The sequence below is a fragment of the Pelmatolapia mariae genome, linkage group LG18 (genome assembly GCF_036321145.2).
Source record: "Pelmatolapia mariae isolate MD_Pm_ZW linkage group LG18, Pm_UMD_F_2, whole genome shotgun sequence".
Lineage (NCBI taxonomy): Eukaryota > Metazoa > Chordata > Actinopteri > Cichliformes > Cichlidae > Pelmatolapia > Pelmatolapia mariae.
In genome coordinates, this window is record NC_086243.1 from 24669923 (window position 1) to 24684192 (window position 14270).

Sequence of the window (14270 nt, forward strand, 5' to 3'; positions counted from 1 at the left end):
TGCTGATTTCGTTACTCTTAGATGCTGAAAAACTCTCAAGGACGCCCTAAATTAAAGTAGACACAGCAGTATCTGCAGAGGTTCGGTTACACTTCTTACCTCAGGGAAGTCCTTGCAAAACAGCTTCTACATGCACTGGAATGACTTGGCATGCTGTTACAGTAAGTAAAAGTTATTAAAAAGTGGCGTCAGACATGGCTCAGGTTTAAAACAGTCCTAACTCACTTAGCTCACACAATATAGAAGCTCCTGATCTGACCTGATTTGCTGTTAATAGCAGTGTTAGTAGCAGGATGTGACCAATCACTGCAGCTCACTGGTCTCCTTAGGCAGATGCTTCCACTCCATGTGTAATGGGCTGGTGATGTACCTGACTCCCTAAGTGGTTTTTCGCTCAGGAGAGAACCCTCCCTCGGTCTCCCATCTTCTCTTCCCCCACCCCTCTAATGTGGTAATTTGTAATCTCTTGTTACGCCTTCAAACATAAATTCATAATGCAAGGTGTGCCACAGCAAATGCAGGGGGCTTAAATTATTTACCTTTCCCACCATTCAGTTTATGGCCCATTATGCTGCAAAAAGTGGCGCTGCGGAGAAGACGCTCGCAATAGAGAGGGTCCCATTATAAGATAAGAATATACGCATATTAAAGAGAGCCCTGATTGAAAAGGATTTCCATCGCTCTGCCAGCTTCATTGGAAAAGTACTTAGTAGAAATGCAGGCAGATGGGTAATGATGTTTTTGCTCTTCAGAAAGCTTTTTAACCCATCTAAAAGCTTGTCCTGCCTAATAAACTCTTATGTGTAGAACATTTCCCACAGTGTTTGTTATTGTACTCTATAACACTGCCGATTATTCCGAGCCATTCTGGTATGTTTCCTTTCTCTCCAGCTGATTGAGTATTTTCATAAACATTTAGAAGGCTGGGGAAACGTAGCGTAATAGCCTGTTTGCTGTAGAGTCATGTGTGTACATATGGGCTTTTGCTGGGTCTCTTAACTGGATATTGGGGTGATGCAGTGGTTCGGTGAATTTGCAGGCTTGTGCAGAAATCACTCAGTTGTTCACAGAGCTCCTGTCTCCTAAAATGTTCATGTTCACTGACTGCTAATTTGCCTCAGCAGAAAACATTATCTGATTCACATTACAATTTTATCAGTGTAACCACAAAATGCTGATATTTAGCTGCAGACTCGTTACTGAAACAGTACCTACGCCCCATCTGCAAGACTATCGCCAACAGCATACAGTAGTTTGATTTTCCAAACTTTTCTGAATCCATAACGACTTGAGCCATAAAACAGGATGAGCTAGCTTTTACAGTATTTAAGCAAGTCAACAGGCTCTAACCCTCATCAAGTGGTCTTGTATCCTAAAGCTAACAGCACATGGGAGAAAAGAAGCAAACTTTAACCTTGTGTCTTAAACATCCAACCACCCGTCCTTGCTGGCTTAATCCTGCAAGGGGCTTGGGGGCAAAAATAAGCAAAAGGGACGACTGCTTATGGTAATTTGGTTAAACAATTTTTTTTACTGCAAAGTGCTCACTCTGTATGTTTTGGCACACAGATCTCTACATCTGTGGCCACTTTAAACAGCTCAGTGTCAGCTTGAAACTTCTTCCCACAGGTTTGGGACCAAGATTTCAACAGTTCAACGCAACATTTCACTTTTCCTGTAACAGACTCTGCTTCAGGTAAAATGATCCAGTAAAGAAGGAAGAAGGGAAATTTGGAGAAAAGAGAAAACACATAAGTAGTACAATCATGAAATAAAAGTCAAAAGATGTTTTATTTGGGGTGCTGGGTATATTTATAACTTTTTTTCTAACTTGAAGGTATTCGTGTGAGCCTTCAGAAAAGATTTAAGAATATGATCACAAAAACCTAATAATTATAATAATAATTCAATTTTAAAGGCCTTAGGGATTGCTTGGAGTAAGGGGCCTCAGGGCATTTTCTTTGCTTTTTCCCCTTTAGTAATATGGCATATGACTTATTTGTAGAATAGGATAAGGATATTACATATTCTAGATAGAGGGTGGGGTGGGGGGGGGGATTCTAGGGGGGGAAATGTGAAAATATCACTTACTCTGTTTTCTCCTAAATGTATTTGGCAAAGCAAAAATTTCCAGGTAATAGGGATAGGTATTCCAGATTTGCAAAAGTAGGCTATCTAATGATATTCAAATTGAAAATGCCAGTTCATGCCCACAGGCAAAAGCACTTCATGCTGCATATTTTAGACATTCCATTCGCCAGCTTTTCTTACTGGAAAGAATTAATGATCACTGTAATCAGCAGTGCAGCAAAACACAGACAGCACATTTAATTCCTGCTCCTAACTTATGCAGTCCTGGAAAATAAAAGTACTTTTTCCAGTTAATAAGAGCAATATTGACATTTCTACATCTTTACCTCGTTTTAAAGATATGCTCTTGCGTGCCTGATATAACATGCTTACAGAAAGCCACGAGCCCATTTATAGTAAGCGCTACTCACCTGACACTCACTGTCAGGGCCCTTTCTTTCTTTCCGTCTTTCCCTCGCTAATCCGACAGAGTATTGGGCCTCCACTTTACTTGACAGAGCATACATGAAAGCACAAACAAATCTCCTCCTCAGTCCAGAGATAAAGAAGTCATTAAAAATGGAGGACAGCTGAATAGCTGGAGGAGCCCTGTGGATGAGTGAGTGAGGAAAATATCCTTTGTGTCTTTTCTCCCTTCATTGGAGGAGCGTTAATCACAGTCCAAGTTAAATTGAATATGAGTGAGATAAGCAGAGCAGCAGGGGTGGATGGGAAGTGGTGGTGGTGGGGGGGGTAGACAATCAAGGGGAGGCTGGGGCGGGGAAGAGCCTTTAAGTCCTAATGTTTTGTTTCCTGCCTCATATCTCTGGAGAGAAGACAAGGAATTGGACAAATAAAACTTGAAGGGATTAGAGTAATCCGTGAGACTAGGGGCCTATTGTGAAGATCAGTGCTGTTAGTTGTATCTTGGGGATTATCAACACTTTGGCTGCTTACTCCAGAGGTGTGCTGTATATAGAGTGCATGATGGAGAGTGTTTTTTGCATCTTGTATCTAGCAGCATCCATCATGAGCTTTCAGTGCATCTTGCAGTTGGATGTTGAAACAAAGAGCTGAAAGGGTGTGCAGTGGCAAACAGCTGGCAGACCTACTATGCAGAGTATTTCTTGAAAGCAAGCACGCAAATCTCTCAAATAATTCCTCTTGTGGCAGAGCGGCGTAGAAGCGAGAGTTCATCTTGGCTGCAGAAACGCAGGGCATCTGAAACAAACAAAAAAAATGCGTTAACTGGGATTTCTATACAGTTCAAATCTGTTCAGTGATGAATGTGATGGTTTGCTTTGTAGGAACAGACTGAGTTTGCATGCAAAGGTCAAAAAAAAAACAACTAAATGTCAAGAGCTGTGTCTTTTTTTTTTTTTTTTTTTTTAGCCTCTCTGCACTGGTCTTTCAGGAGTAGATGGAACATAAAGTGATGCTTATATTCTCTCCTTTTTTTCTCTGTTTGCAGGGCTACCACAGGCCAAATCACTACATCGCCACTCAGGGTAAGAATAAAAAACTTTCTAAAAATTGCAAGACTAGATTGGTGTGTGTGGGCGGTGAGAACTTAACGGTGTCTGTTTGTTTGGGCAGATGGATGTGTGCAGGTGTTTGCGAATATCTATCTGAACATCCCCGTCGTTGTTTACATACGCTCTTGCAAACTACTCTTTGATGCTCAGTCAGGTGTGTGCTCGGGGAGTCTGGTGCCTCTCGGTGTGCACACGCAAACGCACGTACCTACGCGCCTCTGAGCAAGCGTAGCGGCACGCTTTCTCGCTGTCTGTTTCCATCCCGTCGGTGGTGTGGGAGCCATTAATCAGGCAGTCTGGGAGTAGGCTGAATAAATAAATGGATTAGCTGACATGTACAGGCGCATTTTGTCACTGTGTTAATCTGGCCGGCAGATTCGCAGAGTGAGGAGCACTTACCGTGACCCCAGAGGTTAAGTCTGATTGATGGTTAATTGTTATGAATTTTGCATCGCGAGCCTCACTCCCACACAACAGGGCAGCATGCATGGGGATTTTACATACCACTCAAGAAAAAAAAATCAGTGGAAGAGAGGGAAAAAAAAAAGATAAAGGCAGGTTTTTTTATTATTATTTTTGCGAAGAGGCCTTAATGGATTCACAATCTGCTTTGGCGGAGCTGGGAGTTGCATAATTACCTGTTTATTAGTGCATTGCCTCTCTTCCTCAGTGTCTCAATTAAAACAACGCTCTGTTTGCTCTTACTTCAGAAAGAGATGGCATACTAATCAGGCAGTGGTCGCTCGGTTTGCACACTGTCTGTATGAATGGCACCTAGTTTGAACTGCCTCGCGCTGACCACTGAGTCCAGCACTCGAAACTGAGCTGTCAAGTGCCGACTCTCTCCTGTGGGCCTCGAGTTCACCAAAACAAGGAGGTATAACTGGCAAATTCAACTCTGAAAGAGTTTCATCTGGATTATTATGACTTCTATAATTGTCCTATAGTCATTAAGAGCATTCCAATTTTCATTAAAAAAAAATATGCATGAGGAGATCAGCAGTCAAAGAAATGTTGCAAACAAGGCCTTCTCTAAGATGAAAAGCTCGAGAAGCCAAACGTGTTTCCATTCAAGTTAATTAGCCCCAGTTTTCTCATTGAGCTTGCATAATAAGTCCTCATTTTCCATCGACTGTATCGCAAGCATGATAAGGTTTTTCACTGGGTAGATCCATCCAGTACGAAAGCGTGGAGGTGTGTGTGTGTGTGAGAGAGAGAGAGTGTGGAAACATCTGTATTCTCTGGGAGACCAGGCCCTTTTTATAATTCATCATCAGCTCCGGCAGACTGACAGGAAGGAAGCTTCAGTCTGCTGACACTGAAGCAAAGAGCAGCCAGAGATGATAGGAAAGCCAGACACAGACCTGTCTCTCTCAGTCAGACAAACGGCATACTGTAGCACCTGAAAAGAGCACCTGGGCATTGGCACACTTGCTGAAAATGAGGGAGTAGTCTTCCTCTCTCCCCCAGTAAAGTTTTTCAGTGAATGACACTTCCACTCAAGTCCACTGGGACCAGCAGTAGCTCAGGAAAATGAGACCCGCAATACTGCTGGATAAGCTAAAAAATCTTTGTCATAAATTGGTTGTGGAGGTGGTTTGCGGTGTGCTTAATATGGCAGACAGGTGGGATAACGTTGTCCCCGTTCTATAATGCTATAAACTACAATGACACTCATTAGTTTGGGGTTTATTGACGAGTCCCTTTGCTCTGTCAAGGTGACAATGGCAGGTAGAACAGCTGTCACTCCATAAAAGCCTCATCACCCAAGCTCTGCTCCTCATTATGTAGGTCAGTCTCTCATCCAGAGCTTCTTTTTTTTCTGCAGCAATACAATAACTGTCTGTCAGTAATTCTCTAACTGCAGCTCACCTACTTAGCAGATTGAATGTGTGCATGCGCCTCAGCCCTCCCGTATTGACGCCTCGCCTCTGTCCATTATTATGTCCTGCAGATCGCTTTAAATACTGATCAGACATGAGCTTCCTTCTAGTGGAGACTGAATTACACTGACACCGGGGATGCAAACAGCTGCGATAGCCCCCTGCATCCTCTTGGTGATGTGGAAAATATTCATGACACGGGAAAGGGTTCAATTTCATCAAGCTTTCCCCCTCCGGTCTTCTCCGCTTTTCCCTCCCCCTCCTTCACAAGCAGCAAATGTCACCAGGAGCCCAAAAGTTTTATTATTTACAGGTTAACATCTCAAAGCCCAGCAGGGGAGGTGTGGGGTTGGGAGATGGGAAGAGAGAGAGAGCAAATCAATGATAAGCGAGTGTACATTATGCCACAGCCTGCCACATGTAATATTAATGGGCAAGAAGGGAACATCACCTGCATGTTTGTCTGTGAGTGTCTATGTGAACATGTTGATCAGAAATTTTGTGCCATACCTGGCTTGGGGATTCTACAGCTGTCACACTCTTTGCTTCTGAGGAGGTGCAGGCCTAGTCCCAAAACACAGCATCAGCTGCAGCAGCGTTAGCTCTCTGACAGCTGGAAGTGAAGCTCCTACTTGTGTTCTTCCTCTGTGAAGTGTCTCTTCCAAACTTCACCAACTAGGCACCACGCATTCTGTACTACAAACAGTGCACTCTGCTTGTATTCTTCAAGTGAGCTCTCAGACTGATTTATCTGAAAATAACCTGTGGCCTAGTCTTTGAGAATGTAAGCTTTCCCCTCGGTACAGCTAGCTATCAAGATTATTTGTTTGTGTCGAAAGTGATTTTTTTAAATAGTGTGTTTGTTTTTTTTCTTGAGACTTTATTTTTTATCTTAAAGGTACCAGAAATTATTTTGATTGCCTGAATCTGTATTTTAAAAAGATTGTTCAAAATTGACAGTACTGCCACACTTGCTCTCTTGAATAAAAGCCAAGAGGAGGTTAGCAATGGTTAAGTACAGTGCTGTGCAAGTCTTAAGTTACCACTGATCTCTTTATAGTTTCTTTGAAAGAAGCCAGGCTTTCTCAGTTTTTTTTTTTAGTTCTGTGAGAAATACTTCTCCAAGCGTTTCTAAAGGTCTTTCAAAGGTTTTCTTTGGGCACTGGATACATTTTTTACTCATTTCAGTCCAGTCCTTGTACCCGACCATTTTCAGAGAAATGTTTTTGTTAAGCATCTTAGCAATGGCCTATGAATAATTCAAGCATAAAAAGGACCTAACTCAGGGGATGAGCCACTTCTGTGTCTATGCATAACAGAAAAGTTGGCAAAGAACCAATTTTAAATTGTAACTTTAGGCAATTTTTTACAATTTCCACGTTACAATGTTCCCATTTCTTTAGTTGACAGCCATAAAATCATGTTTTTATGGCAAGCCTAAAATACTATCTACTGATTGACCAGCATCTGAAAGTCATGTTCTTAAGAAAAAATCCATCAAAGATCTGGCACAGGATCTGAGAGATGCATCTGCCCCTTCAGTTGATTTATCTGCTGTTGTGAGTCCTCATCATAAATGGTCTTAGTGGAAGGGCAGTTTTGAAAAAGCCATTCTTCAGAGAAACTATGAGGAATGGCTTAGGTATCCCAAATTACACAATAGCAGTTCTGAAAATCAGTAGCAGCAGAGCTTGTGGAGTGATGAAGGAGGTCAGGTACAAAAAATGCGTGTTTACAGAACAACAATGTGTAAAACACGATGGGGGCTCTGTAATCGTTTGGGGCTGCGTTTCAACCAGTGGTGTTGATGGTCTTGTTAAAATTGGTGGACCTGTGAACACATAAAAGTAACGAGCTCTTGATCCAACATGCAGTTTCATTCAGCATCCCAAACATGCACCTATAACTTGGCAGGAAAACATACCATTGAACACTATCAGTCATTGGCCTCCCTAGAACTCAGACCTCGGTGTTATTAACAAAACAAAAGGCACACAAAGGCCAGCATCCAAAGAAGAGCTTCAAGTGTCTTCCAGAAGCCTGGAGAACTATTGTTGAAGATCACGGAAAAAAGATGAAGTTTTTTAGAATTGTTTTATAAACCATCCATTTCCATGGATGTATGCACATGTTTCAATACATTGCAGCACATATTTCCCATTTTCCTAGAAAAATATAAAGAAATGAGAGGGGGGTTCAAGACTTTTCCACAGGACTGAATAGCATATACACTGGAAACAAGAGGAAAATATCTGGTCTCACTCAAATATTCAAAGTTTAGCTGCCACCACTTTAAGAGAACACTAACCAACACACTGAAACTTCGTGTAAAAAGGAGGACTTGTTGCCAATAAATTGATTCACCTCACAACTCAAAGCTGCTGTTCTTCTCACAAACCAACTGCATGTGCTTTTTCTTAACTGGCACCCGTGTAATCCAGATAACATGATTCCTATTTAATGTAAATAACTGTCACAAGCATCAACAGCAAACATGAACATTAAGGTTAAGATAATGAAAGGGTTGTGGTTAAAAATCTTGCAATGCGCACACAGTATCATACTACAGAATAAAGAAAAGAAAAGCCTGAACCTGTGACCCTTAAAATAGAACACGACAAACAAACTGTTCTGATGGAAGTGATTTCTTTCAGGACGACAGCGTCCTGTCAGCATCAGATACAAATTGTAACTGAATGTTTTTATGTAAATTAAAATATGACTTTTTTGCTAGTAGAATAGGCTGTCACCAAATCTCAAGCCAACTAAAGACCATCGAGTGACTTTGCAAAGTAATATTAAACAGTGCTTATGAAACAATTGTGTTCAGTGGCTTCAGTAGAGTTACACATACTTGGAGAATCAGTCAGTCAAAAGTGCAGCAAAGACATTCAGGCTGCATGCTGTGGCCCAGCACCGCCTATGGCTAAAGAAAAGAGGTGCTTTCTAGACATTTTTTAACTTACTGAAACAGGTTTTTGCGAACTCGATAATATAAAAGCTCCACTTTTACAGCTCATTAACTGCAGTGGCACATGTCAGCTTACAGCAGCAGAAATCTAGGATTTTAAAAGCATGCTATTTTTCAATGGAGATTGGTTAAGAAACCAATGAGTCTAAAATAAATTCTTTCCTCAACATTTGAAGCTGTTCACCCATTCTGTGTGAAGGTTGTCCAATCAACTGTGTTAGCGATTCCTTTGTTCTTGTATATCTACTTATCAAGAAGCACACTCACTTCCTCAAGGGTGTCATCAAGTTACAGTCCAGGAAGCTATCTGTACCCATTCTCCATCTCTGCATTCACAACAAAGCATAAATTGGTTGGCTGAAGCTTGGCAGGAGCCTCCCATTGGATGGTTTATCATATAATGCCAAGTAGTATTGTGTTACTGAAGTCCTACACACCAGCTGTCCTGCTTCTCATTCTTCCTCTCCCAAACTTCTCAGCAATGTGCATCTTTCCTCAGGGACAAGTGTGGGAGGTAGCGGAGTGGGTGGCTCAATCAGGTTGGGTAGTTATCGTAGAGACGGAAACCGAAGTCCTACAGTTAAATCAAGATATACCACCACAGGAAGTAGGGGAATACAGATGGAAGTTATGGAGTAGCCTTGTTCCAACTCTCTAGCTGTCTAGTTGAGATAGATGCTATTTGTATTTTTACTGTAAAAGCACAAACAGGATGGAAATGTGTTTGCAGAAATGATGGTTGGTTTTGAATCATTTTTTGTTTTTGTTTTTCATTTCTTTAAAAAGTCTTTTTAATTTAATTTAGTTGCTTTTAGAAATAGATGTTTTTAAACTCTGTCAAACAATATTGCACAATTAAATGCATGACAGTGAGGATGTGTTTAGGCACCCCACTAAGCAGCTCAAACATGGCTTGATCAATCAAGTGAATAAAATGGTGATGACACTTTGTTGATGTCCTGAGGGAAATTAGGTTGTCGCAGAAGGCGTAAGTCAATAAGAAGCACAAACAGCACAATGATAGGATCCAGGAACTGCTGCAGCTCCTCATACTAGGGCAAAACAAATTAGTAACAATACAATATGATATATTCAAATGTGTTTTTATACTACATTCTATTTTAGCCCGTAATGATTTCATAATCATTTTATTTCATCAAGCACTTTAGTTCTTCATTAAGGTTTCCCAAATTGTTGTTCGTTTCTTTTAATTGTGTAGTTAGTGGTTTTATGATCATGGCACTCAAGCCAGATACTAAAGCCCGTATAGCTATGCAGTAGCCAGAACAACTCTCTTCATGCCCACCTTTGTTGTTGTTACTGCTTTTTATATATATCTTTCCCTGGGTGTCCTAGTGATCTAGTGCTTACAGCTGCAGTAGGCATAAATCCAAAAAGTGAGATTTTTTTAAAGTAGGAAACCTTTTTCTAGCTACTGTCCTCTCTCTTCAAGGCCATGTACATGTTCTTTATACACACTAAAAATAATGCTTTTGGCTGCATAGGGGATCTGAACCCTACTTTCCCCAGGTGAAAGTCATCTGCATAACCCACAACACAAATTTCCCCAATGGCTTTTTCATTTTTTCACTTTGTACTGCTCACCTTATCTGGTGTACAAAGTCCTCTGATTAACCAAAGTGTTGTCATGGACTAGACTCTCTAATTTACTACTAAAGCGAAAGGAGGTGCAATGTGCTTCCCGAGTAACCAACAATATCTACAATATGCTAAAACTTTTATGTGTTCCTTAAGATACCTTTAGAGCACATCACAGGTCAAAGTATCCTTGTTTCCTAACTGGATAACAGTTGTTCAAATTTGTATGAAATTAAGTGTATCCTTACGCTTCCATAGGAATTGACAATGTAAGTAGCAGCTAGGTGCTGCTAATCAAATGCACTTCATGAATTCTCTCTAGAGCAACATGGCTAATGTTTATCAAGTTACAGCTGAAGAAGTTGTGGAAAAACTTCCTTTAAACAGATGAAACCAAAATGGAGATGTTTGGTCATAATGCACCACACCATGTTTGGAGAAACTCAAATACAGCATATTGGCATAAATGCCCCATACCCATCATCAAGCACGGTGGTGGAGGGGTGATGATTTGGGTTTGTTTTGCAGCCACAGGGTCCTGGGCACCCGGAAGTCATTGAGTCAACCATCAACTGTTCTGTTTAGTAAAATATTCTATAGTCAAATGTGAGGCCATCTGTCTGAGAGTTTTGGGAACAGGACAATGATCCCAAGTATCGCAGCAAATCTACAACAGAATCAAGGTGTTGCAATTGTCCAGCCAAAGTCCAAATGTTATAAGAGAGCTGTGCATAAACAAATGACCTCAAACCTCAGTGAACTGAAGCAATGTTGTGAAAATTCCTCCATAATGATCTGAGAGACTTACAAAGCCATACAGATTTACTATTTTACTAATTGCTGATAAAGGTTGTTCTACAAGATGCTGAGTCACGGTGCGTACTTTGTGCATTCCTGAGGAAAACTTTTTTCTTTCTTTCTTTTTCATGACTTGAGTTTTTACAGGTTTCAGTGGCCTAAGGTTTATTAAATTTACCTGCCACATAAATGACAACGAAGAAAACGCCAGCAGCTTGTGTATCTGCCATGTTTTGTCTTAGCGTGTGCCTGTGTGTGTCTGCATAATTTGTTATGTCTCCAGGTAATTCGGGCCAACTCGGGAGAATGCACAGTTGTAGAGATTTGCATTCACTAATTAATTTGTCAGAAGTAATTTTTTTTCTACTTGGTGCTTGATTAAAACTAATATTAATAATTTTAATTAACCAGAATAATAATTAAATTCAGCCCACAATTATTGCTCAGTGAAGTTTTAAATATTGGAGGCATTGACTGGCTCTCTGCTCATTTATTTTGATGTTCACCAGGCACATCTGGGTCCGGTTCGGTGGAAAGGTTGGTGTTGAACAGATGAGATGTAGTGGTAATTACTTTGAGCTTTGCCATACACACGCATGTGCGGACGCACGGAGAACAGCAGCCGTTGGGCTCATATTTAAATTTGTGATTCATTTTCCTTTCTTGTTTTCATCCGTGTTTAAGCTGTGTGTTGTAGAGTAAGCACTATGTGATGAATCTGATGTAGAAGCACTATGAATAAATTGGACCTGACACGTCTTTCAGCGCTAGATCCGTGAAGTGAAAATGTTGGAGAAAATGCCCTGTAAACTCTCTTGTTCCAATATGTCAGTAATACCACCAAATTTATGTTTGGAAGTTAATCTGAGGAAGAAGCTGACATTATTGATGAGAAAACATTACCCACAGCATGTACGTCAGCAGTAAAGCGCATTACCAAATTTAGTGATAGATGGTCCATTGTAGCAAACAAATTCTTCCACTAATAAATATGAAAATAAACTTGGAGACATGGAAACTTAGGTAATTGTTTTAAGGTACACAAATTTACAATCTGCTGCTTGCCTGTTAGAATGCATATTAGAGCTCATTTGTCCCCTGTTAGTCATTAGTAAACACTTACAAATGTCTTATTCTGCATTACCATATTCTACAACTACTGGACTATTATCTAAGGGTTTACCCTAGTGACCCTCCTGCATACTAATCATTGATAGTTAGAAAGTTTTGTGTCTGTAAGGTGGTAATGCTTTCTCTGAACCGTCTGTTCTTATATAACAAAATGGCAAACTGCAAGTGTTAATATTATCCAAATAACCCTAAAATAACTCTGAATATGTCTTGCAGTCTAAAGTGAGGCTCGCTCATAAATAATTCTGTAGCCTAAGACTTATTCGGCAGTAATTAGGAGGGGAAAACTCTTAGGTAATGGCCTCATGGTTTAGGAATATGGCCATGCAAAATAAAAGTAGTAAGTGCACTTTATCGACTAATAAGAGCAACATACCACTAATATTGGCAATAATAAGCAACTGATTATTGCTGATATATGAACCACTGAAGGTTATGAATTAGCGTGTTTTTTGTATGAACCATTAACCAGATGTGCTTCCAAGATGCCAAACTTGTAGTTTTTTTAAAGGGTACTGTTAATGTGTAACATGCATTGAAGCACACAGACATTTGTTAGTAGTTAAGGGAAAGAGCTAGACTGCAATAAAACCTGGCCGAAGCCTCAACACCCCAATACTTGTGTGAAGCTATTGTAAGATATTTAAGGTAGGTTTGGGGGGAAAAAAATATTTGTAAAATGTAATTTCCTCTCTATGTCTCTCATAGGCCCCATGCAGGAGACGGTATTTGATTTCTGGAGGATGGTCTGGCAGGAGAACACTGCAGCTATCGTCATGGTGACCAACCTGGTGGAAGTGGGCAGGGTGCGTATTTATGACACGTTCACTTGAACTGCAGATCTCAAATAAGATTACCTTGCCCCCAGTCGACTAACAGCCTGATTGTATTTCAAGGCAAACTGAGACACCTTTTGTTATTATCTTTGAACATCAGTCCCCAGATGTTTGTGTGCACGCACGCGCTGACTTAGTGAGGCATGGGACTCGTGTGCCGCCAGCTCTTTTTTCCATCTATCTGATCAGTGAGAAGTGAGAAGAAACTGATTGATGGCCTTCATTACCAGAGAGGCATCCAGGCGTCTGACTACTGTTTCATCTCAGTGGCTCTATAACAGGAGATTAGACTCCGCTGAAGCCGCCAGCTCCTTCCAGGCTCCTCCGAGCAGAAACATCTCTTAATGCTGTCCTCACCGGACAAAAGGGGACTGTTATTGAGTAGTGAGGACAGTTCATAATGTTCAAACTAATGGTAAAGCCTTGACTTTTCTTGTTCACTACAGCATGTGGCCTGCCTCAGGGGGGGAAAAAACCCAGAGCCCTGCTTCAGTCCTAATTTGTTCCACTTAACTCGCACTTTAGTTCCTCCTGGTTAGGTTATAATCAAGAGAAAATGAAGGTCTTAACGTACAGTGTAATGCTTTGACTGCCACGGGATTTTTCTCTAGGAATTTTAAATACTTTCACACTGAAAGCCCTTTAAAAAGAGGCGCACCTTGATTTTGCTGATGTGCATTTTTGGTGGGGCTTAAATGTAGCAGAGCTGATAATGATTCATAGCCCCATCTCTAGGTACCTCATTAGGCCTTTCCTCTACAGTAGCGGAGTCCAGCCCACCCCACCCCGCACCTTCTCCACACCTGCTTAGCTTCGGCGCCGTACTCGGCGGGCCCCGGCCCTCAAACCGTCTGTTATATGATCCTTGTCCAATGGCGGGCGGTAGGCACAGTTGGTCACAGTGACGGTAGCTCCACAGAGGGCCCTATAAAATCACTCCGCCATATCACAGTGGGCCATCTGCTCGGCACAGTCACTGATGAACTCTGGGAAATCCTGGCACACACACACAGAAGCACACGCAGCTTCTCTCCTGCTGGTTTCAGACAGGGGGGCGGTGCTCGGCACACTTTAATGTACGAGAGATTTGGTTTGGAAGTCAGCGTGCTGATGTGTGTGATGAGGTGATGCTCCATGTGCTTCTTTTCTATACACTCTATCCATATGAGTGACGACGTATAAGACCTGTGCACGCTCGTCACGTGCTCATAAGTGTGCCCGCACAAAAGAACATCTGTGTCTATGCTGGCATATTTTAGCCCAAAGGCTAATTCCCCCCCAAACTAGGCGCCTGATAGAGAGTGATCTAATAAGGTAATGGCTTTTGCCTAACTCAATCTGGCTGGAAGCGGACGGTGGATTTGTGATTGTCATCAGGGATTAGTCATCAGGGGTGTCAGAGAGAGGGACCTCAAAGTCCCCCTCTGTCTGTGTCATTCCACAAACC

At 41.4% G+C, this 14270-nt stretch overlaps 1 protein-coding gene across 4 annotated transcripts in view; it reads left to right on the forward strand.

The window, feature by feature from the left end:
• The window catches only part of LOC134616257 (receptor-type tyrosine-protein phosphatase mu-like), a 156409-nt gene that overhangs the window by 127588 nt on the left and 14551 nt on the right, over positions 1-14270 (forward strand). For all 4 annotated transcript variants that reach the window (XM_063460984.1, XM_063460986.1, XM_063460985.1 and 1 more), the window contains 2 exons: positions 3542-3578; positions 12696-12793. In XM_063460984.1, coding sequence (XP_063317054.1) covers positions 3542-3578; positions 12696-12793 — 135 coding nt within the window. The remainder of the gene's footprint in view (positions 1-3541; positions 3579-12695; positions 12794-14270) is intronic.